Consider the following 25,740-nt stretch of genomic DNA (forward strand, 5'->3'; position numbering starts at 1 on the left):
CCCCGCGGGAAACGCAGAAAAGGACCATCGCCACTTTAAGTGACTCAGGAAGTGAAAGGAGGCCGCCTGATTGGGGGGAGGGGGGAGGCAAAGTGGAACCGGGGCGGCGCGGAGGTCCCGCGGCTCCGCGATCTCGTCTGGGGCAGCGGGAGGCCGAGCGGGCGGCGCGGCGCGGGGGCCGACGGGGGCGCGGGGAGGCCGCGCCGGAAGTGCCCCAACCGCGGGAGGAAGCGCAGCGGACGCCGAGCTGCTGAGCCGGCGGGGAGGCCCTTCGCTCCTCCGCCGGACGCGGGCTACCGGGAGCAGGCAGCAGCCGCCCCGAGGCTGCGGGACACAGCGCGGCCAGTCCCCGGGACGGGCCCGGCCTGGGGTGGAGGCCGCTCCGAGGCTAGACGGCGAGATCGGTAGCCCAGAAGCCCGGGCCGAGGCAGAGCCTCCACATGGCCTCCGGAGGGGGTGCGGCCTTCGAGGAGCTGCCGCACGACGGCACGTGTGATGAGTGCGAGCCCGACGAGGCTCCGGGGGCCGAGGAAGTGTGCCGAGAATGCGGCTTCTGCTACTGCCGCCACCACGCGGAGGCGCACGGGCAGAAGTTCCCCAGACACCATCTGGCCGAGTACGTTCACTGCGCTGCCCAGGCCTGGACCCCGGGAGCCCGCGGGGATGGGGCCGGGGAGGAAGCAGTCGAGGCCCCGGTGGAGAATGAGAAAGCCCTAGAAAACGAGGCGGGGGAAGGGATCGAGTCCGAGGAAGACAGTGAGCCCGAGGAAGAGAGCGAGACAGAGGAAGAGAGCGAGGACGAGAGCGAGGAAGACAGTGAGGAAGAAATGGAGGACGAGCAAGAGAGCGAAGCCGAGGAGGACAACCAGGAAGAAGGGGAATCTGAGGCCGAGGGAGAAACGGAGGCAGAAAGCGAATTTGACCCCGAAATAGAAATGGAAGCAGAGAGAGTGGCCAAGAGGAAGTGTCCGGACCATGGGCTTGATTTGAGTACCTATTGCCAGGAAGACAAGCAGCTCATCTGTGTGCTCTGCCCAGTCATTGGGGCTCACCATGGCCACCACCTCTCCACCCTCGATGAAGCCTTCGAGGAACTAAGAGTAAGTATTAGTCATTCGGAGCATAGCCTCAGAGGTCAGGACACGTGGGTTTCAACTCACGTGGCCTTCCTGTAGCCATATTCACATTCACCATGTTCCTAGAAAGCTGGCCTGTTCAACTTGTTGGGAGCAGTGCTTAATGGCCCCTTTGTGATTGAACTTTTTTGAGAATCAGATGGAAGTTCTGGACTCTGACCTGAGAAAAATAAATGTATACGCAAAGTCTAGGGTACAGTGTCTGGAAAATGACAAGCCTCTGGTCTTTGGATGCCGTTCCTTGGGATTTTGACTCCATTTAAGCCAGTTCCCACAGCATCTCCATTGTTGAGACTAGTGCCTTGACTTACGGTTCTTCATAAGGCAGTCATTTTGCCTACTTGAAAACGTAGCAAACCATAGTTTAGCCAGAGAACCGACGTATGTGGTTCCTCCGTAGTGAAGAGACTCCCTAAGGTTAGGTTTTGATGATAACTTTATGTGTGTTCCTGAGGTCCGGTTTAATTCTTCATCTTTGATGCTTGTTTGGAAAAGAGAATGAGAGAGTGAAGGCAAAATTCGTCTGGGAGTGGGGTTTCCCTGTCCTGTATCTTTTGCAGGAGGGCAGGGCCTTTATTTATCTTGAACCGTGCTGGTGTCCTGGAACAGTGTATGGAAATATTATAAATATTAATAAATATTTGTTGAATGAATGAATTTGAAGATGATTTGCCTTTTATTTATACTGTGGATGCTTACAATCAGTGAGAGAGACATCTGGAGTTAACCAGGCAGGAAAGTGAGTGATCAGTTCATTAGGTGATTAGTTCATTAGCTTATTGTCATTGTAACATCTTTTGTTTCTCTAAGCAACCTTGCAGTTGCTGCCACTGGGATAGCAAATACTTTGGTAAGGATATCTGCTATATTAGGATTTTCCCTCTATTTTAAAATTGTAAAATGCACCAAGTGTATAAAAACATGCACAGTCTCACAACTGTAAAGCAAATACTGTTGGAACTTCCACCTAGATGAAGAAATAGATTATTAGTAGCACTATTGAAGCCCAATGCCCTTTTTATAATTTTCCAGTTACAGCCATCTCCCTTTCCCTTAGGTAGCCATTATCCTGACTTTTGTGGTGGTAATTTCCTTGCTTATCTTTATACTTTTACCACATTTATGCATTTCTAAACTTATTTGAACTTGACACAGTTGATACTGCTCTTGTATTGTTATCATGCATTCTTTTGGAATTTGCTTCATTCTTTCAACATTGCGTTTGTGAGATTCATCCAGTGGGTGACTGTTCATATTCATTGTTGTGTAGAATTCCATTTTATAAATAATGCACAAGTTACCTGTTCTGTCAAGGATGAATATCTGGTTTCCAAATTCTGGAGCTTCTGATTATTGTAAATAGTGTTGATACAAGCATTCTTGTATATATCTCCTGCTGCACATCTACATACATTTAAATGGAATATCAACCTAGGAGTGTGATTGTTGGGTCACACACTATGCATATCTTCAATAATATTAGATGTTGCCAACTGTTTTCCAAAATTGTACCAATTTGCATTCCCATGAAGAGTGTAAGAGAGTTCCTTTTTCTCAGTATCTTCACCAATACTTGCTATTACAGAATTTTTAACTTTCGTCCGTCATATGGATATGTCATGGTTTCTTCTTGTTTAAAATTTAAAGCTATTTTGAATGTCCTTTGTGTTTTTCTTTTTTTTGCAAACTACTCATTCAGGTCTTTTGCTCATTTTTCATATGGGTTGTCTTTTTCTCATTAATTTACAGGAATTTATATACACACCCACACACCCACACACATATATATAACTGACTTCTTTGTTTTATGGATTACAAATATCTTCTACTCTCTTTTTCTTTTCATTTTTTAAAAAATTGTGCCTTGAACAGAGAAGTTCTTCATTTTAAGTTAATAAACTTTATCAGTAACTTCCTTTATCATTAGTTCTTTTTGTGTCTTGTCCCACTTAGTATTGATTCTTTGGGTAGTGGAGGTGGCGGCTCAACTTCACTTTTCACCCTGGACAGATAGCCAGTTGCTCTAGCAGCGTTTATCGAAAAGCCTTTCCTTTCTGTACTGATCTGCTGTGCCACCAGTCATCTATCAAATGCCTGTATGTGTGCGGTGTGTTTCTTGGCACTTCTGTTTTGTACCATTGATCTGTTAGTATATTCCTGCATGAGCAACATGTTTTCTTAGTTAGCATAAGTTAGTAACATGTCTTAATATCTGGTAGAGCAAGTCTGTCCACTTGGTTCTTCTCAAAGAGTGTCTTAACCAGTCTTGACCTTTTGCATTTCTTAGAATCATACCACAAAGTTCTATATTAAAAATAAAAAGAGTCGGCAAGACTTTTTTTTTTGTATTGTATTGAAATTATAAACCGATACAAGGAGAATTAATGCCATTACAAAATGAAGTCATCTGATCCATTTTTTTAGGTCTTTTACATTGCCTCACAATAAAGTTTTATAATTTTTTTTTTCTTGGAGATCTTATACATTACTGGGAAGTTTATTCATGGGTACTTACAGTTTTATAGTATTGTAAAAAATGTTTTTAATTTTCCCCCTAATTGTATATAGGAATATGATTAACTTTTATATACTGATTTTCATTTAAAGTGTCTTATGATTTTAATAGTAAACCTGTAAATGTATTCTACACACATTATCATATTATTTTCAAGAGGGACAGTTTTTGTTTCTTTTCAGTCCTTATGCTTGTTTTTTTTTTCCTCCTTGCCCTGATGCTGTGGATAGGCCCGCCAAATATAATGTTGAATAAAACTGATGGTAGGTATTTTTGCCTTGTTCTTAATTGAGGGATAATTCATAACATTTCACAAGTGTAGTATAACTTTTTTCCCACAGATATATTGCATCAGATTAAGAAAATTTCCCTTCTAGTCCAAGTTTAAGGGCTTTTCCTTAGTACTGAATGGATATTGAATTTTATCAAATGCTTTTTCTGCATCTGTCGCATGTTCATGTGATTTTACTCTTCTGCTGTGCTGATGTGATGAATTGCATTAATTGATATACTAAGTGATTTGAAAATCAGTATTATGTTCATATGTCTCAAAAACCTCTTTTTCACCTTTGGTAACTGCTTTTATTAGTTTTTTCACTTATTGTTCAAGTGTTTCTTTTTGCAAATACAGGTGTGTACATATATATAGTCTTATTTTCATCCTTTTTAATATAATATTTTTCAGTTAAAACAGTCTACCGTTTCTGAGGTAAACTCAACTTGGTTTTGATGAAGTGTCCTTATGTTTTTGAATTTAACTTATTAATAATTTATGTAGGAGTTTTCATTTATATTTATGAGAGAAATTGGCTTGTAAATTTCCTTTCTTGTAATGTCCTCTTGAGATTTTGCTATCAAGGTTATGTTGGCTTCGTAGTATGAGTCAGGATGTATTGCTTCTCATATATTTTCTTCCTGTTTTAATCCTCTGGAAGTGTTTGTATAAGATTGGAATATTTCTTCCTAGAATGATTGATAAAACTGACCAGGAAAGCCATTTGCATCTGAAATGAGAGAGAGAAAGAATTTATTTTGTTATTCTTTTATGGTATTTTTGACTATGGATTCAATTTATTTGATGGTTATATGCCTATGTAGGTTGTCTATTTTCCTTTGAGTCAATTTCGATAAGTTACATTTTCCTAGAAGTTGGTCCATTTTGTTTACATTTTCAAATATGCTAGTATAGATTTATGAATCATATCCTCTTGTTATCTTTTTTTCATACTGTTGCTATCCGCTTTATTCCTTTAAGAACAATAAGCATGTTGATTTATAGTCTGTCACTGATATTTCCAGTATGTGAAGACTTTGTAGATCTCTCTCTGCTAGCTATTGTTTTTGGTGGTGGTTTTCAGGTGTCATAATTTCCTTTTGTGCTTGTTATATTTGAGTAACTTTTCATTACCTTTAAAAAATTATTTTGGGGTATTTCCCAAGCGTTGGCATGAAGCTGGATTCTTCAAAAGAGGCTTTGAGTTTGCCTCTGCTAAGACCTAAGTGTACACTTGTTTAGGACCCCTTTGTTGTTTTCCTTCCGTCACTCAGTTCTGTCTGACTCTGACCCCATGGACTGCAGTACGCAAGGCTTCACTGCAGTCACTATCTGCAGTGATTTTGGTGCCCAAGAAAATAAAATCTATCACTGTTTCCCCATCTATCTCTCATGAAGTGATGGGACCAGATGCCATGATCTTCATGTTTTGAATGTTGAGTTTTAAACCAGCTTTTTAACTCTCCTCTTTTGCCTTCATCAAGAGGCTCTTTAGTTACTTTTCCCTTTCTGCCATAAGGGTGGTGTCTCCTGCATATCTGAGGTTACTGATATTTCTCCCGGCAGTCTTGCTTCCAACTTGTGCTTCATTCAGCTTGGCATTTTGCATGATGTACTCTGCATGTAAGTTAAGCGTGGTGACAATATACAGCCTTGACGTACTCCTTTCCCAATTTGGAACCAGTCTATTGTCCCATGTCTGGTTCTAACTGTTGCTTCTTGACCTGCATACAGGTTTCACAGGAGGCAGGTCAGGTGGTCTGGTATTCCCATCTCTCAGAATTTTCCATAGTTTGTTGTGATCCACATAGTCAAAGGCTTTAGCGTAGTCAGTGAAACAGAAGTAGATGTTTTTCTGGAACTCTTTTGCTTTATCTATGATCCAACGGATGTTTGCAATTTGATCTCTGGTTCCTCTGCCTTTCCTAAACCAGCTTGAACCTCTGAAAGTTCTCGGTTCATGTGCTCTTGAAGTGGCATCCCCCTCCCCCAACATCACTTTCTGCCTATAATCAAGTGCACATCCCAGTTTCTTGTGATCAGTAAATGTACTCAGATCAATAGAACTGTTTCTTATACTCTGCTTGTGTTAACATTGGAACAGTACTACTAAACCTTATTAGAATTTCACCAGTTTTTTCTCTGATGACCTCAGTGCCAGGGTCCTCTGGCCACATTGTAGTTTTTTGTTTTTGATCATGATAGTTTTGAGGAGTGCCAGTCAGGTATTTGGTAGACTGTCCCTCAGTTTGGATTTGTCTGATGTTTTTCTCATGGTGAAACTTGAATTGTGGGTTCTGGAGCAATAGAAATTCTCTTTTATGTTTTGCTTTCTTTAACTTAGTAGTATGTCTTGGAAATCACTCCATAGACCTCCCTATTTATTTATTTACTTAACTATTTCAGCTGAAAGTATTCCAATGAGTGTCAGTCATTAATTTTTTTTAGCTTTTTTAAAAAAATCATTTTTAATTGGAGGATAATCACTTTATAATATTGTGATGGTTTTTGCCATACGTCAACATGAATCAGCCATAGGTATACATATGTTCCTTCCCTTTTAAACCTCCTGGAATCTATAAAGATGGTATGATGGTTCTATATCCAGGGCAGGAAAGGAGATGCAGACATTAAATTCTTAATTTATGGTATTGTTTTTCAACTCTAGGGCACCTATTTGGCTCTTTTTTTTTTTTTTTTTTTAAAGATCCATTTCTCTTTATCTTTTGGGGTCTGATTCTTGATTATTTGCCATATTTTCATGATTCTTCATCTCTCATCATTTTTCATTCAATGTTAGACACTCTTTAAAAGAACTCTAGATACTAGAGTCATATTTTCCCCCCTCACAAAGGGCATACCATTTGCTCTGAAAGGCAGCTAGGAAGAGGGGCTGATCATTTCTACCTAGTAAAAATTTGAACTTGGTCAGAGCTTGATTGCAGCATTAATTAGTTTCATTTCACGTCTGGTTTCATATCTTTTGAAGACAGTGTACATTTACCTATTGACAAGAGAGTAGGTCTCTTAGAATATTAAAAGTGTTTTGGCGTGATAATGTCTAGAGAAGAGAATCTTTGTTATACTGCACTTATTCTTTCACCAAATATTTACTGAGCATCAGCCAAGGGCGAGTACTTTCTAAGCGTTGGAAACAGCAAGATGGAAAAAGTCTACTTCTGCTGGAGCATACATTGTATTGGAAGGAAATAGAACAAATGGGCACATAAGCATGTAGTAAGTGATACAAAGAAAAAATGAAACAACATTGTGGGTTTAGAGAGGGACAGAAGTATCCTAGTTCTGCCATTGGCTTGTAGACCCTGGACAAGTTACTTAACAGTTGGCTGTGTTTTTATATCTCTAAAATGGGTATAAAGTTAAGAAATAGTGTTTTGTGAGAGTAAAATAATCTAGTTTGTGATAAAACTTTAACAATGCTTAACAACTTTAACAATGCTTAACACATTGTTGCTGCCAAGTCGCTTCAGTCGTGTCCGACTCTGTGCGACCCCAGAGACAGCAGCCCACCAGGCTCCCCCGTCCCTGGGATTCTCCAGGCAAGAACACTGGAGTGGGTTGCCATTTCCTTCTCCAATGCATGAAAGGGAAAAGTGTAAGTTAAGATGCTCAGTCGTGTCCGACCCTCAGCAACCCCATGGACCGCAGCCTTCCAGGCTCCTCCGTCCATGGCATTTTCCAGGCAAGAGTACTGGAGTGCGTTGCCTTCTCCAAACACATTGTAAGTGCTCTTTAAATGTTAGCTGTTGTCTTTGTTACTATTATAGGAGGAGTCTTGCTAAATGTATAAGTTTAGAGTTAAGAGGAATTTAAACAATATATGTTTTGAGATCTCAATGCCAGACTGGACCGTGAGTGGCTTATGTTGGCAGTAGAAGATCAAATTGTTGCCAAGGGCTAGAGTAAAGCAAACTTAAGAGTTGGCAGGCCAGAATGGTCAGAAAACCAGGGAGATGGTAGAGCAAGAGGGGATCTAGGCAGAGGCAACCTGAAGGCTAAGCCAGAAGGACTAAGGCAAACACCTCGAAGGGATGAGTTTAACCCTTAATCTCTGAAATGACCTTTAAAGTCCTGCCTTTCCTCCTGTACTGTATTTCAGTTTGGCTCCAGAGGATTTGGTCTCCAAAGGATTCTATGGGTCCAAACTTGTATTGAGCCTGTGCTCCAGCTTTATCATAGAAATACAGTTACACAGCCCATATTATGACCTCTTATCTGGCTCAGAACATCTCATCTCAGATACGCAGGTTTCTCTTACTGTGACCATAGTTTCTTATTGTGAAAATAGGTCATGGAGTCTTAACAAAGGAGCTTGATCTGGTTCATGGATATTTTCATATGAAAATTATGTTGCCATGGGAATTTGCTTTCATAGCTATAGTTAATGAATTGTTTTGGTTGAACAATGTAAGTGCAATTACATATATTCAGAACTCTAGACCAGCAAGTTAAAAAATTATTTTTAACATAACTTACAGTAGGGGAAATATAGTTTACATTGTGGTCTAGTTTACACACACACACACACACATACACATTTAACTGACACAAATGGAACACTGTTAACCTTACTGCATATGATATATTCTGCTCTGTTTCTCTTCTTTTCTGTCCAAAAAAAAAACCTGAAGATTCTCCCAATAAATTGATTTCATTGCACACTAGTGGGTTAAGTTCTGTGGTTTGAAATGCACTTGTCTAGTTCATTCTAAGATCACCCGAAGAAAAGGTGGAGTCTTATAAAATGGCAAAGGGAGAAGTGATTGACAGACTCCAGCAAGTACTTATAAGCATCTGTGGGGTTTTTAACATTGCTTTGCTATGGACAGATCCAAAGGTTTTGAAGCCACTCCCTTTGTCCTTAGATGTGTCTTTAACTTGGATGGATATTAGGAGGGCAGAATATTTGGTTAAGTGGGAACAACTGCAGGGGGTAGCTCAGGGAGGGCACACTGGTAGCAGGTGGCTGGGAGGATTGGGGTGCATGCTCAGAACAGCTGGGGCTGGAGGGGCTGGAGGCGGGGTGTGCCACTGCTGCGTCTCCTGACAGCCGGTGGCTCTGCCCGTGCGGTCAGCTCCTAAGAAGCAGCTCTGGTAGGGAGGCAAAGGGTTGAATTTCTGCTGTAATGTCCCTATTTATAGTTTTATTCCTGACTGAATGGATTTGGGGTATCTTCTAATAAAACCATAAAGCACTGGCTACACAGTCCTTCACTCAGTGTCATTTATTTGTATGTGTGTGCTCAAGTTGTGTCTGACTCTTTGCAACCCCATGAACTGTAGCCTGCCAGGCTCCTCTGTCCATGGCATTTCCAGGCAAGAATACTGGAGTGGGTTGCCATTTTCTCCTCCAGGGATCTTCCTGACCCAGGGATCGAACCAACGTTTCTTGCATCTTCTGCATTGGCAGGTGGATTCTTTACCACTGCACCACCTGGGAAACCATTTATTTGTATAGAATAAGACGCAAGAAGACAAAAGCTAAGACTAAGGTGAAAGGGGATTCAGCACTCACGGTGGGTGGAACTTCATTAGAGGGAGCCTAGAGGGCTTCTGCAGGGTTAAGTGCAGGGGAAAAGCCATCAAATTTTGTTAAGGGTATGACTCTTCCCCCAATCTTTATTATTAAAATTACACTTATAATCTAAGAAGAAAAAAGGTAGAGGTGACCTTGGGGTATTGGAAGGACAGCGAAAAGGCCATTATGGAATGAAAGAGGAGTAGGAAGTAGGTTAACAAGACAGTGTGTTTCTCACCTTGTTGCCACATTTTGGAATCAGCTGTGGAGTGGGATTCTTTAGAAAATAGCTATGATTGGCCTCACCCCAGCCTAAAGTAAAAATCTTTGGGAATGGTTAGGTATTTTGTAGAATGTCTTTCTCTTGGGATTTGTCACCTCTTCATCTCATGGTTAGACTGGAGTTACTGGTTTGTAGAAGGAAGACCATGGAATTAAGGGTACATAGTGTCAAGGGGACTCTTGTGAGAAACAGTCCAGACTTTGTTTGCACTCTCTCCCAGGAAGTGCCCTCTTTTTCTCTGCCCCAATCTTTCAATCAGAATAGAATGGATTTGGAGAAGGCAATGGCACCCCACTCCAGTACTCTGGCCTGGAAAATCCCATGGACGGAGGAGCCTGGTGGGCTGCAGTCCATGGAGTCGCAAAGAGTCAGACACGACTGAGCGACTTCACTTTCACTTTTCACTTTCATGCATTGAAGAAGGAAGTGGCAACCCATTCCAGTGTTCTTGCCTGGAAAATCCCATGGACGGGGGAGCCTGGTGGGCTGCTGTCTATGGGGTCACACAGAGTTAGACACGACTGAAGTAACTTAGCAGCAGCAGCAGCAGAATGGATTAATAGACATATTGTGCTATCAGGTGATTACTTTTCAGGGTAAGTTTGCTGATGTAGTAGGTATGTAATTCTTAAGCCACGCTGGGGATAAAGGACTATGTGCCTGTGGTGTCACCTTTCTTGACACAGCCCACAAATGGAGGTTGCCCTGTCTGTCCACTGATAACATCCACCTTTTCTCTTCCCATGCATCTGACCCACAATTGAGAAGCTAGAGATCTGTTGGTGTTGGTGTGTCTTCCGCTTGAAGTTACAGTTCAGTCTGGGATAATTGGCTCAGCTTCACACTCTTGTTTCTGTTGTGTGTTTGAATATCCAGAGCCAGAGGCTAAACCTGTCATGTGGCAGGAAGGAGCACAGATGCTCATGACCTCTCGGAAGAGGAGGCAGCACAAAGAAGGGGTGAAGCAAATACTTTAGTCCAGATATGTGGGGTAGAGATGAGAATCTTGCCTGTGTGTGTGTGTGTGTGAGTGACTATGCTAGGGATCAAGCCAACATGATACCAGGATAAAAAAAAAATCAGTATTGATGCCCTTTACAGATGTCAGAAATTAATCAAGAATGAAAAAAATAAAACCAAGCAAGCAAAAGCTTCCAAATACACTGTGGTAAATCCATAATTTATGGCAAATAACTATATGGACAATGACCCTGATGTGCATTGTGTTATGCTAAATTGTTCCTGTTGAACATGTATTTATAAATTAAGCTCAGTTCAGATGTATTTAGCTAGTTTTTGATCAGATAGAGTAATCTGCTTTTAACTTCAATAGAATATTAGAGAAAATACATCCAGACTAGAGCATATAGTTAGCTTTATTGTCAAAACCTGGTGTTTTTAAGCTGATTTTATTTGTGTGAGTTTTGGAGCACTTAGGGTGAACCACGTGACAGATACCGAGAAAAAGAAAGATTCCTGACATCGGAAAGCTCATATTCTTTTTCACACGCCTATTTGTGTGTAAATATTAGAAAAGAAGTACAAATAGTATGTCACGGGGGCTCAGTATTCTCGCCTGGAGAATGCCGTGGACAGAGGAGCCCGACAGACCACAGTCCACATGGTCGCAAAGGTCGGACACAACTGAAACAACTTAGAATGCACGCACTGGGGCTCAGAGAAAAGAGAAGTTAATTTCAGCTGGAGACGTAATCAGGAAGGCTTTCTTAGAGGATGCGGTATTTGAGCTGGGTATTTGATGTGCTTGTACTGGGTAGGTACCACTCAAGTGCTGGGCGGTTGGCCTCGGTGTTCCCATAGCAACAGCCTGTTATTTCACTATTATTTCTTCCCAACACGTCTGTGTCCTATGTTATGAATTCTTCTAGGATTAGGACTGTATGTCATCTTTCTGTTCCCTGCACCTAGCACAGTGCCTGCTGGAGAGTAGATATACATGATATGTTCTGTAAATGTATGATATGAAGTATAATAATCTCTAATAATCACAGGGCATCAAGGAAAGAGATTATTGCATAGGGATTTACCACATCAATGTTTATATTAAGTTCAACTGCATCTAAAATAGTGAAGTAATGTGGAAAACTCCAAAATAATGACAGCTCAAACAAGATGGATGTTTTCTCTCTTGTATGTAAGGAAATAGGCTGTCTAACGGAGAAAGCGATGGCATCCCACTCCAGTACTCTTGCCTGGAAAATCCTATGGACAGAGGAGCCTGGTAGGCTGCAGTCCATGGGGTCGCGAAGAGTCGGACACGACTGAGTGACTTCACTTTCACTTTTCACTTTCATGCATTGGAGAAGAAAATGGCAACCCACTCCAGTGTTCTTGCCTGGAGAATCCCAGGGACGGGGGAGCCTGATGGGCTGCCGTCTATGGGGTCACACACAGTTAGACACAACTGAAGCGACTTAGCAGCAGCAGCAGGCTGTCTAAAGCTGGTATGGAGGAATCATGAACTTACTAGGAATCTAGGCTGTCTCTACCTCTGTTATGGCATCCCCAGGGTATAGTCCTTGTCACAGACCGAGATGACTACTGGAGGTCCAGCCAATATATCTGAATTCCAGGATGGCAGGCACAGGAACGTGAAGAAGGGAAGAGAACCTTTAAGAGAACCTTCCAGAAGTTGCACACATTGCTGTTTATATTTCAGTGGTCAGAGTTCAGCCCCATGGCATTATCTAGTTGCAAGAGGGGGTGCTAGGAAGCAGTCTTTTTTTCAGGCCATGGTGTGTCCAGCTAAAACTGGAGTGTCTTACTAAGGAGAAATGGGAGAATGAATATGAAAGACCAGGCTGTCTTGCCTTAATTGGCTTTGCCCTCCATGGATTTGAATCCTGGCTCTGCTACTTGTTACCTGTGTCATGCTGGAGAATTCATCCTCTCTTTCTGAATCTTGGTTTCATCATTTGTAACATGGCCACAATAATTATTTCTCCTTTTAGGGCTGTAGTGAAAACCAAATAATACACGTAAAGATCTTAGCACAGTGCCTGGAATATAATAATCCCTCAGCCATTAGTGACTCTTGCTACACCTACAGAGCCATCTATGGTTCTATTCTGAGTTCAATTCCAGACCAGTTAGTCTGACAGAAGTTCGGACACCAAGTTTCTTTGGGTGGAAACTGGTCAGCCCCCTCTCCTTCTGCTCCTTCTGCCTGCTGTATTCTGGTGGGTAGAAAGGCTGGTGAAAAACCTGTCTTCAGAGGAGAGGCTCCTGTATATTGCAGTGTCCTGCTGGTGCCTTATGCACTAGCTAACCAAAACACAGCTGGTATGTCTAATTTTAGGTTCACAAGTCTTGCTGGTTGTCCTCTTTAAATTCTGTTTTACATTCTGAACTGTGGGAAATTTTTATAGAAGCAGAGAGGAGGCAGGGGCAATACACCCTTTTCTTTCTGCTTAGAAAATAGCCTCCGTTTTCTTTCCAGTAAGAAATGGGGACAAGTTGGGGAAAGCCATTATAGGCACCCCCACTGTCCTCCTGTCCATCCTTTGGGCCTGCGTGAACCTGGTGGGGTATAACTTGTGGTGAATGATAGACTCTGACTTCATGTGTATGAGGAATGGAAGTCATATATATCCTTTTATATTTTAAATTTCACTCTGTTGCCTGTGCGGAGAAGGGACTGTAGGGTAGGTGAGGGGAGCGGTATTGCTTCTTGGACCTCAGACAAGCAGGGAGTAGTAGAGATGGTAAAGAGTAATTGAACTTGGCCTAGGTTTTAGAGTTAGGTCTGAAAAGACTTGGTGATAGGTTTTCTCAGACCCAAAAAATGATTTTGCATCTGAGCAACTGTGTAAAGGTGGTTACCTAACATAGGAGTGGATTTGGAGTTGGAAAATCAAGTCATGTGAAGAAATTGGAAAAGAATTTTTGGACATGGTGTGATGATACTAAAACCGGTTTAATTTCATTTTGTCAGGACTTTGCTTTATGGTTGGATTCCTTAGGAGGACTTCTTATACATTCTATCTCCCAATCCTTTTCCATTGTTTCTCCCCCAAAACCTTTTTGTGAAAATGATAGAAAGTTGGATTGATTTTTTTTTTTTTTTTCCTTTTTGAAAGCATGGTACCAATGCAAGGCCACTGGGATAGAAAAGAAAAAAACAACAACAACAAACAGGCAGCCAATATTCTTTTGCAACCCAGCATCTTCTGCTTCTTTGTAATACAGAATTCAGTATTTAGGAGCCAGTTTAAGATACTGAGAAGGAAGTGGCAGGAAATGGCAACCCACTCCAGTATTCATGCCTGGAAAATCCCATGGACCAAGGAGCCTGGTGGGCTTCAGTCCATGGGATCGCAAAGAGTCGGACATGACTGAGCGACTTGATTTCGTTTCATTTTCATTTAAGATACTAAGTTGTTTTTACATTTCTGCTGACACGTGACTGTTCTTTTGGTCCCAGGTGGTAATAGGCGTTAGACTAGACTGACTCCTCTGAAAGTATAGAGACTGGTTGTCAAGAAACACTTCCTGTTCTGATGCCCCCTTTACCTGCCATATTCCACCTTTGTTTCTACCTCTTGCCCATTTTTCAAAGAATGTTTACATTAGAATGAACTATATTATTTCTCTGTTTTGGATGTACATGTATTTATGAGGTATTCTGAATCCCTTGGAGGAAAGACATGCCACCTTTCTTGGTGTTCAAATACAAAAACCATTAGAGGTAAAAAAACTCTGAGTTGCTGCTAAGGGTGGCAACTTGAGATGTCTACAGGGAACAGCAAGGTAATATAAATGAGAAGCCATCCAGAGTAACTGTGGCGTCCTGAAGGGAGCTTGCCTTGCCCGAAGTGGGGAGTTGCTACTCAGCTTCCGCCAGTTGCTGCTGGGTGGAAGGGGAGCCCAGTACAGTCAGACCTTTCAGATTTTCCGAAGAAGCTAGCATATGGCATATCTCCTGGTTTTTAAGTGTTGGCGATTAATTTAAAATTCCTAGCATGCTGGTGTGGGACAACACTCTAAAAACAAAACAAAGGCTGTGACCTGTGAATTTGTAGGTTCTGATTTGGCCCGTTTTCCTCATTTACAAGTTGAGAAACAGAAACTCTGAGATATAAAATGACTTTTCCAAGCTCACATAGCAATTAGTAGGAATGAAGCCTGGTTCTCCCTTCTCTTTATGCAGTGCCCTTTACACTAGGAAAATTAAACTTTGGGGGAACTTTGAGGAATGTGCCAGTCCCTTTTCACAGAATAGTGCATGTACTTTCCAAATCTTGTGTATAGTTTGGGGGTTTCAAACTCCCTGAAATCGATACATGAGTCCTAGGTGGAGAATCTTATACCTTTGGTTCATGTTTGCTGCAAAGGGAACAGTGCCCTGGTGTTTATACGTAGGCAAATTTAAGGAGAGAGACACCAGAAGCAGAAACTCTGGGTCGGTCTTCCGTTCCCCCCCCGCCTTTTGTGTATTAAATCCTAATTAGACAATAGGAATACATTTAAGTAAGTCTAAGACTCTTCCTACCACTATTCCCACTACCAGTCGCCCCAAGTCATTGCTTTTCTAATCTTTTACATACATATGTAACCCATAGAATAGGTTTATATTTCTTTAAATAAGCGATATAGTATGCCTTGTTTGGCAAGCTTTTCAAAATTCAGCATTGTGCATTGCCATGTACATACCGGTCTACTTCATTCTTTTTATTTGCCATATCAGACCTCATTTGTAATTCCATAGTTTATTTAGCCACCCACAATTGATGGATGCTTAGGCTATTTCCAGGTTTTTACTATTAAAAACAGTGCTGCAATAATTATTTTTGGGCATACCTCCTTGACACATGTTAGTGTTTCTCAAGGGAAGAAGGTGAAAAATGGACTTGCTTGGCATGTGATTTCAAAGTAGCTTTGTTATGTCAGCGACATGAAAATTCCCAACCTCCCCAAAGTCTCTCATCACATGGTGTTATCAAATCAAAACTTTTTTTGATTTGGATAAGTATGATGGATAAGAAATGATATCAAAATTACAAGTAAGTTTGAGCATCTTTTAACATCTTTTCATATGTGTATTAGCCATTTCACATTTCTATTATGTTCATATCCTGTGTTGGGATTTCTTTTGTGCTTATTTGGCTTTTTCTTATTTATAGGAATCCCTCATGTATTTTCCCATGTGTTCCAGCCTCTTCTCTTGTATATGTTATAAATCTTTGTCATTTGGATCTTTTTGATCCTGATTTTGCTACTGACCAGCTCTGTAATTTGAGGGGTGGGTGTCACAACAGAGCACTTGTCTTGTTTTAATCTACACTCTTCTTAGGGGAGGAAAGAGGTTCATAGACAAGGATAGGCTTACGTGTGGGAAGGAGGTGAGGAAACACCATCAGGAGACACTCACTTCATCACCATCACAGTGCTTGCCCCAAGGACTGACGTAGTAGAACCTGGCCATTTATGGATCCACATGTGTCCACAGTTAGAATTCTTCTGACTTCTCAGTTAGAACACAAGTTTCAGAGGTACTTCTTTCATTCCACCACAGTAGGAAAGTATGTAAGTATGACCTATTCCAGTTATCTTTTGACTGATGAGTGCCCTCAGCAAACTATTAAAACACAATACCACCCAATCAATGCTTTGGAGACACTCATACTCGAATACCACCTTAGGCATAGACAACCTGTGCCCCTGCCCTGTGCTTTAGAGGGCCCTTCCTTTGCCCATGCCTGCCCCCTTCTAGAGGAGAAGTAAATGGCACCCCAGTCCAGTATTCTCGCCTGGAGAATCTCATGGACAAAGGAGCCTGGCAGGCCACAGTCCATGGGGTCGCAAGAGTCGGACACGACTTAGCGACTACACCACCACCACCACCCCCTGCCCCATTCTAGACCACTCTCCCAAGTATCCAGAATCCAAGAATTATCTAATGAAATGTCCTGACCCTGCTCTCAGGGCCTGCAGAGGCTTTTTCTGAGCCCATCTTCCAAAAGATGAATCAAACCATTAGACCCCACCCCTGATATGTGCATTCTTACGTTCCAGGTGTGGCCCAGGGTGACTGAAAGAGATGTTCCCAGAACTTGGGTGTACTAGCCTGAACGTCTGTGTACAAGGCTTGTTGAGGTGCAGGAAGGGACCAGGGAGTGTGAAAAAAGAAAGGCAGTGGCTTTGGGGCCAGGGTAGTCCATTTTCACTCTGACAGCCCTGCAGCTGTCAGAGGAGAGTCTCCCAACTGCTTATTTGGGGGGGAGGGTAGTTTTTTTTTTTTTTTTAAGCCATTAGGGACGGTTTTTTTTTTCCACCACTCATTTAGAGGCTGGCTCCATATACACCCCAATTATCTTTGAGAATATTCTCAAAGAAAGCGGGGTGGGGAGTGGTCTGGGTGAATTTCCTGAAGGAAGGGTCTCTGCCTCTCCTCTGTCACTCGCCTGGTAGGCAGTGCTGCTGTTGCTAGGAAGAAGGATTCTGCTGACCCACTGGATTTTTATGAAAGAAGGCTAAGGGTTCCCTTATCTCCCCTCACAAGGCACATCTGCCGGCAAGCAGGCTGTCTGCTTCTTAGGGATTCCGTCGTCATCCTGTTTCTCTTCTGAATGTTTTAAGACACAGTTTAGTGCATTCCTTTCTGTTCTCTAGAGCTGTGGGGGGAGGCAGGGCGGTGGGGAAGTCATAATATATCAGGGCTCTTGCTGAAGAGCTTAAAATGGGTGCTGGCAGCTGGGATGTGGGGGAAGAGAGCTTTCCAGGGACAAGTGACCTGCTTGTTCAGCCAATGAGAAGCAGGTTAGAGGAATGATATCACCAGACAGGCGTTATTGTCTGATGTCTCATAAAAGCAGGATTGTGTCTGGCAATTTAACCCTTCTTTAGGTACTTTGGGTCTCACGCACTTCCTGGTATGTGACCTCCAGATTCCTTTTCCCACCTGTCTGCTGTGAGACCAGAGATTAAAGATTTAAATTGGCGATGAAACTTGGGAAGTGATGTCATCATCTTGAAAATACAAACTAAAACTTAGAACCACAGTTAGGGTGGGAATGTCAGCTGTGTCTGGAGAGCACATCTAAAGCAGATATCCATCTTAGGTTACATCAGATTTTTACTGTAGACTTGGGAGAGAATGGAGGGTAGAGGGAGTGAAAGGATTTAGGCTTTAGTCTATTTTAATCTATATGATGGAGACTTACTAAGTATGCCCTGTTTTGGAGAAACTGGAATTTTCCTCCCAAATTGGGAAAATATCACTGAGTCTGAGGCCAATTTTGAAGAACAGATGTTTGTCATGTTTGATTATATTACACTTGTTTTTGTCCCTTACCCATAAAAATGACTTGATTTTCTCATACCTCCTTTCCATCACTGGTGAAATTAGTGTAAAGATCCTGTCCTATCCCCGAGAAGCTGAAATAAGAAAACAAACTAATTCATGTGACTTTTCATCTAGTGCTGCACACACGTATTATTATTAAGGCATTTGTATCTTAAGATTGCATATTCATTCATTCATTTGTTCAGCATACTTTTTAAAACGCCTTGATGCTGGACGCAGATACAGAGAAAAGATGTAGTTATTACCTTTAAGGAGTTTTAAATATTGTGAGGGAGACAGATAATAATAGTAAACATGTCTCATACATCTATTGTCTTTGCCACATGTCAGGCCCTGTTCCAAGTACCTTGATGTATGTGAGCTTGTTATACCTTACTATAGCCCTCTGAAGTGGGTACTGTTATTAGCTTCATATTATAGATAAAGAAATTGAGGCCCTGGGAGGCTGTGTGATTTGCCTGAGGTCACGCAGATCTAGTGGTAGATTTGGGACTTGAATCCAGGCAGTGTAGCTTTAGTCTGTGCTTTCGGTCTGTGCTAACCAGTGCAGTGATCACTAGCTGTACGTGGCTTCAGAGGACTTGAAACTTGGTAAGTCCAAATTGAATTGGGCTGTATGAAATACACACTAGATTCCAAAGCTCTGGTACAAAAAAAAAACATATAAAATACCTCATGTTGAAACTGCATGTTGCGGTGACAATATTGTGGGTATACTGAGTTAAGTAAAATGTATTCAAAGTAATTTCCTTTTGTTTTTTTGACTACTTGGAAACTTATATATGTGCCTTGCATTTTTGCCTTATATTTCTATTGGACTGTGCTAGTCTAAATCATTATAATGCAGTAACAACAATAGTAATAATAGGGGACATTGATTGAGCCCTCAATGTGCCACATATTATGCTCATGCCTTTACAAACACCATTTCAATTAAGCTTCAAAATAACCCTTGTTATAATCTTCATTTTGTTGAAAAGGGAGGAGGTTTTGACAGTCAGTAACCTGCCTGAGGTTAGTTAACTAGTTAACGTAGACCCCAGATTTGAAACGTTTTATGTCTGACTCAAATACCTGTGTTCAACCAGCGCCCTGAAATGCCATTTCCAGTTAAATCTTGGGGCATTTTTTTTGTTTGTTTTCATTTTTGTAAGAATAATTAGTATTGCATACATCTATATTTGTGATCTAGAAGTTTAAAATCAAAATCACTTGGTCATAAAATAGACATCTTGGATAGAAATCTCTTGCAGAGCTTTGGCCCTCAGTGAATAATGGCACAGTTGAGCCCTGAGATGAAGCAGTGAGTCACCCTATACAAATTGTGTTTAATTTTCATTCCAATTGTTCTCTCAGGTCACTGGGCAATTTATGTCCCAACCGTCTTTGTCCATAGAGAAGAGGAAAAGGGGCAACACAGCTTTCCTTAGTTGTTTAGTCTTCTTGCTGATAGGAAGGGAGAAAAATGCCTTCCGTTTCATTGTCCCGGGAAATACTGTTTGTGTTCTAGAGAGTAACGAAGTGCTGTCTAATGACCCCTGACTTTCCTTTCTTCTAGAGCAAAGACTCAGGCGGACTGAAGGCGGCTATGATAGAGTTGGTGGAAAGGTTAAAGTTCAAGAGCTCAGACCCTAAAGTAAGTATTGTTTTGGATTTAATTGGATATTGGTACCCCAAGTATTTCATTCTCCTTGGGCTAAATTCGAGGGATGTTAATGACAGTCTGTCTGAACATTGCATCAAGATTAATTAAGCCTGCCCATCAAAAGCAGTGTTCTAATGTGCCTAGAGATAAGTCATCTATTTTTCCCCTTCTCTATTTTATGACTTACAACACATAATCATTAATTGTTTTCTCTGAACTGCAGACAAGTGCATTTTTAATCTTCCTTTACTGGGCCTTTGAGACTACTGGTCCCTGTGTCCATTAAATCCAGCCACAGGCATCAGAGATACAATCAGCTTAATGCTGGGGACTGGAATAAGCTCAGGCCTATGCAGTTGGTGTTCAGTACTAGTGTCTTGTCACCCTCCCGCTTACAGGAGCCAGCTGCCACAGTGAATGCCTTTGTCCTCATGACCTGGAGTCTGGTCTGGGAAATGGTTTAAGCTTCCCAGCTTTCTTTGCGAGATGTTGGGGGTGCTCTAGGATTGGTGTTCTGGGAGGTGCCATACCAGGGTTTGGGGGTGGACGGGGAACTGAACATGCCTGAGGGATTATGATTCATGCAGCCTCCCTTCTCCTACCCAGACGCTCGCTGTGGTGCTCCCGGTACTGGTGCCAGCTGGCTTTGCCTGAGAGTCAGAGCCTCTCACAATTTAAGAGAGAAAGGAGCATGATTTTATTTGACTTTGTGTATTGTCATTTTTTTAATTAAAAAATTTTATAAGAGGAATTAGACTAGCATTTCCTGAGTACCTGCTAAGAGCCAGGCACTGTGCTAGGATCTTTACATACCTTTTTTAAAAATTGTGGTAAAATATACAAAATGAAATTGACCACTTTAACCATTTTGGAGTGTTCAGTTCCATGACCTTAAGTACATTCACTTTGCCATGCAGCATCACCACTCTCCATCTCTAGAGCTTTATCCGTCATCCCAAACTGAAACTGTGCCATGAAGCACCAATGCTTCATTCTCGTTCTCCTCTTACACACTTGTGATCATTGCAGTAACCTTGTACATTAGCTTTTATTCCCATTTTATTGATAAGAACACTGAGGTTCAGAGAGAGAGGGCCATTAGCTCCAAGTAGAGTGTAATTTAGAGCTGAGATTCAAAATCTGATTCCAGTGTTTGTTTTCTTTTTTATTATGCTGCAAACACTGGGTTTCATCTCTGTTCTCCTATATAATCACATTATGCTTCCATTTTCTATTGGGAAACACTGTATGAGCCAGAGCCACAGACAACGACAGGCTCTTCAAAAGGTGGCTGCAGTTACCCGTCTACAAAATAATTTTCGTTTTATACAGCATTGAAAGTTCTTGGGACATCAGTAACACCTCTTGCCTTCTGGTGTAGCTAGGGTTCCAGAGCATCTTGATACCAAAAAACAAAAAAGGAGTAACTTTTGTCAATTTTGGTAGCTCAAAGTAGAAAGACCCCCTCAAAACTGCTTACATTAAAGTAGTTTTCCTTTAGTGAAAGTGAACCAATTAATTATTAAAGATAGCAGAAAGCTTTTTTTTTTTTTTACCAAGTTTCTCTGATTTCTGGGACAACAGCTATCCTGAAGGAAACATGTATTTCCTCTTTCTGCCACACCCACATGCTTAGAGGCAGTGAAGAGCAGGAGGATGTGTACCGATTGCACTGAGTGGCTCCTGTGCCTGAGGACAATACAGGTGAAGTGCTTTGGGATCCTTTATGAATGCATATAGTGCATCTGACGGGAAACTTGCCAGACGTGGAAGGACTGAGTAGTCCCCTGCGAGCAACCCATGCAAGCCTCAGGATTTTCCCACAGTGCATCATAAGCTAAAGGATATTTGTTAGGACCTCGCTTGATCGTGAGGATATTTATACACACGCACCTTTCTTTCATCTTCTCTTTGTCTCATCCTGGGTGATTTTCCACCAGTCTGTTTTATTGTCAAGCCCCTTTCTTGTCCAGCATATGTGTGTGCCATTTTTTACCTGGAGCCAGCTCGAAGAAGGACCAATGTCATTGCAGAATGACTGTCAGATTACAAAGAGGGGATGAAAAATGGGACACTTAAATACATAATTTCTGCAACAAAGAAAATTTTCCCAGAAATAAACTGGTGTCTTCCAAAAGAATTCGTGCATTTTTAGTCTGTTCTGTCTTCCTTCCTAACCCTACCACCCCTTTCTTATGTTGGCCTATTTAAGAAGGGCAGAATCTCTCAGGCTTTGGGACCTGTCATTTCCGGGTGTAGCAGCTTTACGTAGAAGCACTGATTGAGTCATGGAGCACTGAGCACTCTCTCTGCCTCCCTTCCTCAGGAATTCCCTAAAGCCTCACAAAACTTGATTAGTCCAGACACTGAAGTCTGCTGGGGACTGAGTTAATTTTTACATCTCAGTTTTTCCAGAGAGAAGTGGAAGATGCCTAGATTAACCTTTTTTTAAAAAAAAATTATAAAATAATATATGCTTATAGATTAAAAATATAAATATTCATAAAGGAAATTAAAATGAATTTCCCTCAAGTTAACCACTATTAACATTTTGCTATGTAACCTTCTAGACCTTTTTTCATATGGAAATAAACGTTTCTAGGATATTTTACAAAAATTATACCATAGCTGTAGCTTAAGACACAGAATGTCTAAAACATTCTTCAGTGTCAGTAATATAGACTTCTAAATGAGATGCCTCATTTTGTCCAAAATATTCGTCATATACCCTCTTTTCTTCAGAGCAATGGTTCTTAAACTTTAGTGTGCATGAAAATCACTTGGAGGACTTATTAAAATATAGCATACTGGACCCATCCCAGAGATTCTGATTCAGTGAGTCTGGGGGGACTAGAAACTGTGTTGGATCTTTGTTATTTTCCTGCCCTCTTGTGTTTTGGTTTTTCTCATTCTTTTCTGCAAATAGCCAGAAGAGCCCTTGTAAATAAGTCCAAATGATTTCAACCTTTAAAAAAATGAAATACGTAAAAGTCCAGGCTTAGAAAACAAACTGAGCTGAGGCAGCAGAGGAGTAAGAGAGGGGAAGGGAGGTGAGCTGAGTCATCAGCCCAGGCTCCCTGAGAGGACAGGGTTCCTTTTAAACAGTTATGTCCAACAGGGAAGCAACAAAGCCAAATAAAGGGAAAGGAGTTCTGGTCAGGAATGAGGAGGATGATCAAAGCGTCATGGTCTAGGAGTGGGCTGAGTTCCAAGACCAGAGGAACAGCAAGAGATATCAAATTCCAGCTACTAGGATTGAGCCTGAGGATGGGAAAGAGCACCGGCGACGGCTGGTAAATAAGGCACAGGTCCACATGAGGTTGTGTGTCTGCGTGTTGCTGGGGTGAGCCTAGTTTTAAAGGGGACAGACCTCCAGGGATCCAGAACTTGTGTACAGTGGAAAGAAATTATTTTTAATAGCAATCTTTATTATGTTTAATTGAAAGTGGTCTATTAAGTAATCCTCATGTATTTGACATGATCCAGTTTGCAAACATTTTTTTGCAGCCAAACTTTTCAGAAACATCTGTTGCACAAAGCAGGATTTTGGTCTCTAGATTTCTTATATTTATTCTAGACTTTAGGGAAACTAAAAGATGTAGTTAATTAGGGGTTTGTATGTGTGTGTGTGTCCAGGCTGGATTTTTAGGAAATTTAAAGCACATGAGTTCTTCACAGCTTTCCTTTGTAGTGACTGTGTAATCATCTTTCATAGTTTACCCAGGGGAAACCTGAGACTTAAAAAACACATCGATTCCCTTCCTTTCCTTCCCTCTGCTCAGTCTCCCAGAAAGCATTGAATCAAAAGTATAACATGCTAAGATCAGTGTAACCAACCTCTCATCATGCAGTTAATGATAGCCATTTTCTCCATTATACATTGATTACTTTTCTTTCCATAGAAGATGCACCACTGACTGCTTCTTAGAGCTGGTGTGCTTGAAACAAACAGTTAAACCATGTTTGTGTATCTAGAATTTATACTAATTTGTTAAGAAGTTATCCTCAAAAAAGCATCTTAAACTCGAGCCAAGTGGCTCACATTGTTCTCTCTGACTGGAGTGGGATTAAACATGGGATCTAATCATACTAAAACTGTTTAGAATACAATCAGGTTCTTTTCCTTTTTTCTCTGATCTCTAAAGGTATTCTTACTGAAGTGTGAAACCAAAGAATTATCTAGCAACGTGAAATTAAATAGAACTGAGGATTGTTTTCTTGTTTTATTTAGCATTTACAGAGCATTTTATAATTGAAAGAGGACTTTATGGTACTTTTTAATAGCTGATGTCATTGACATAGAACATACCCCAGACCTTCACACCAGTGCTAATCAGACTATTGTTAAAATGATAGGTTTTGCATGTACAAATGGTAGTGGATAGAAGTCAAACCGAACTTGAATTCTTAGTGTCTTGTTATCACCTGGGTCAAGCCAGGCCTTGTGCCAGTCCTTGTCCTGCCACAAGATAGAAGTATTCAATGAGGCAGTATTTAATCAACCATCTGAAGCAAATAATTAAGATGCCCCAGTTATTAAATTGGTTCATTCAAAAGTGTTTCTTTGGTTGGAGGGTTATTAGAATTATTGACCTAGTTCTTCACTTTAAATAAAAAAATTGTAAATAGTAATCTTGGAAGACATGAATTGTGTTTATCTCTGTATCCTCAAGCCCTACGAGCATGGTACCTGGCACATAGTAATAGATTTTCTTCTTCTTGTGCATGCTCAGTCATGTCCAGCTCTTTATGACCCCATGAACTATAGCCTACCAGGCTCCACAACCATGGGATTTTCCAGGCAAGAATACTGGTCTGGGTTGCCATTCCCTTCTCCAGAAGAGCTTCCAGACCCAGGAATTGAACCCATGTCTCCTGCATTGGTAGGTGGATTCTTTTACCACTGAGCCACCTGGGAAACCCTATAATAATAGATATGCATTATCTATTACAACAACCATATGAAAAGAAATATTATTATCTGCCCTGTTTCATGGATATGCAATCTAAGACTCAGAGGCGTTAAGTAGCTTGCTAGTAAGTGATGGGAATAGAGCTTAAAATTAACTTCAGATTCATCCTGTTTCATGTTACATACCTCATACTATTGTTGACCCCATGGATGAGTTGATATTTATACACGTAGCCTGTCTAGCAATATGACTCTTCACTATTTTTCCCTCACACCCTTCTTTTACCTTCTTTCCCTCTCACCCTTCTTTTAGGAAACATACCAGTGCTTTCTCAGGTCCAGTCTGGGCTCTGAGGCATAGAAATGACCCAGAAGCAAATGTGACCTCTTTTCATCACATGTAGACACTGGGGCAGTGAAAAAAAGAGAAGCAAGCTCTTTGCCATCTTTCACCAACTCCCTGCCTTTATAAAAACAAAACAGTTTCCCCTTTTCTCATCCGCCGGTTATAAAAGTAATACATGTTCTTCGTAGAAAAATATGGAAAGTACAGACAACTATAATGAAAAAGGGGAAAAGCCTGCCAATCTGCTGCTGCCTGCAGTGGTTTGTAAGCTTTCAGTACTTTTTTCTAAAATTGAGGATTCTTGAGCCTCACTCAGAACATCTAATTTGGTAGTTCACAGTTCTGCTTTTCTAGTATGCAGCCTGATGCATACCGTCAACTTTGAAACATACCAGTGAAAAAGCTGGTTAATATTGTGGTGCTTGGCCTTTTAGACAGAATAGTCCTATTATTCTATATACAATTGACCTCTGAACAACATGATTCGAACTGCGAGGTTCCACTTATTTAAGGATTTTTTTTTCAGTAGTAAATACTATAGTTCTACACAGTCTGCAGTTGGTTGGATTTGTGCACACAGAACCCAGAACGGTGGGTATGGAGGGCTCCCGTATGTGGAGGGCTGACTCCGAACCAGGCAGGGACCTTCAGCCCAACTTCAGCAGAGGGTTGCCCACAGCACCGTTTAAGAGACAATGGTATATATACCTGTTAGAATTCTTTGTGTGTGTGTGTTTATATATATGTAAAACTATATCACTGTA

At 41.3% G+C, this 25,740-nt stretch overlaps 1 protein-coding gene across 10 annotated transcripts in view; it reads left to right on the forward strand.

Annotated features, from left to right (window-relative positions):
• The first annotated feature begins 234 nt into the window (after positions 1–234).
• The window catches only part of TRIM44 (tripartite motif containing 44), a 111,453-nt gene continuing 85,947 nt past the window's right edge, over positions 235–25,740 (forward strand). For 8 of the 10 annotated variants that reach the window (XR_015142256.1, XM_086341147.1, XM_086341142.1 and 5 more), the window contains exons 1-2: positions 235–1,100; positions 19,632–19,709. Coding sequence is in view for 9 of the 10 variants with exons in the window: in XM_086341147.1 (XP_086197273.1) it covers positions 441–1,100; positions 19,632–19,709 (738 nt within the window). In the remaining variant the exon portion in view is untranslated. Of the gene's footprint in view, positions 1,101–19,631; positions 19,710–20,324; positions 20,470–21,354; positions 21,859–25,740 lie in introns of those variants that run through there. The other 2 variants (XM_086341146.1, XM_086341143.1) reach the window with 2 other exon arrangements.

This window comes from Bos grunniens, chromosome 15 (genome assembly GCF_055505025.1).
Source record: "Bos grunniens cultivar Pamir isolate PY7600 chromosome 15, Bosgru_T2T1.0, whole genome shotgun sequence".
NCBI lineage: Eukaryota > Metazoa > Chordata > Mammalia > Artiodactyla > Bovidae > Bos > Bos grunniens.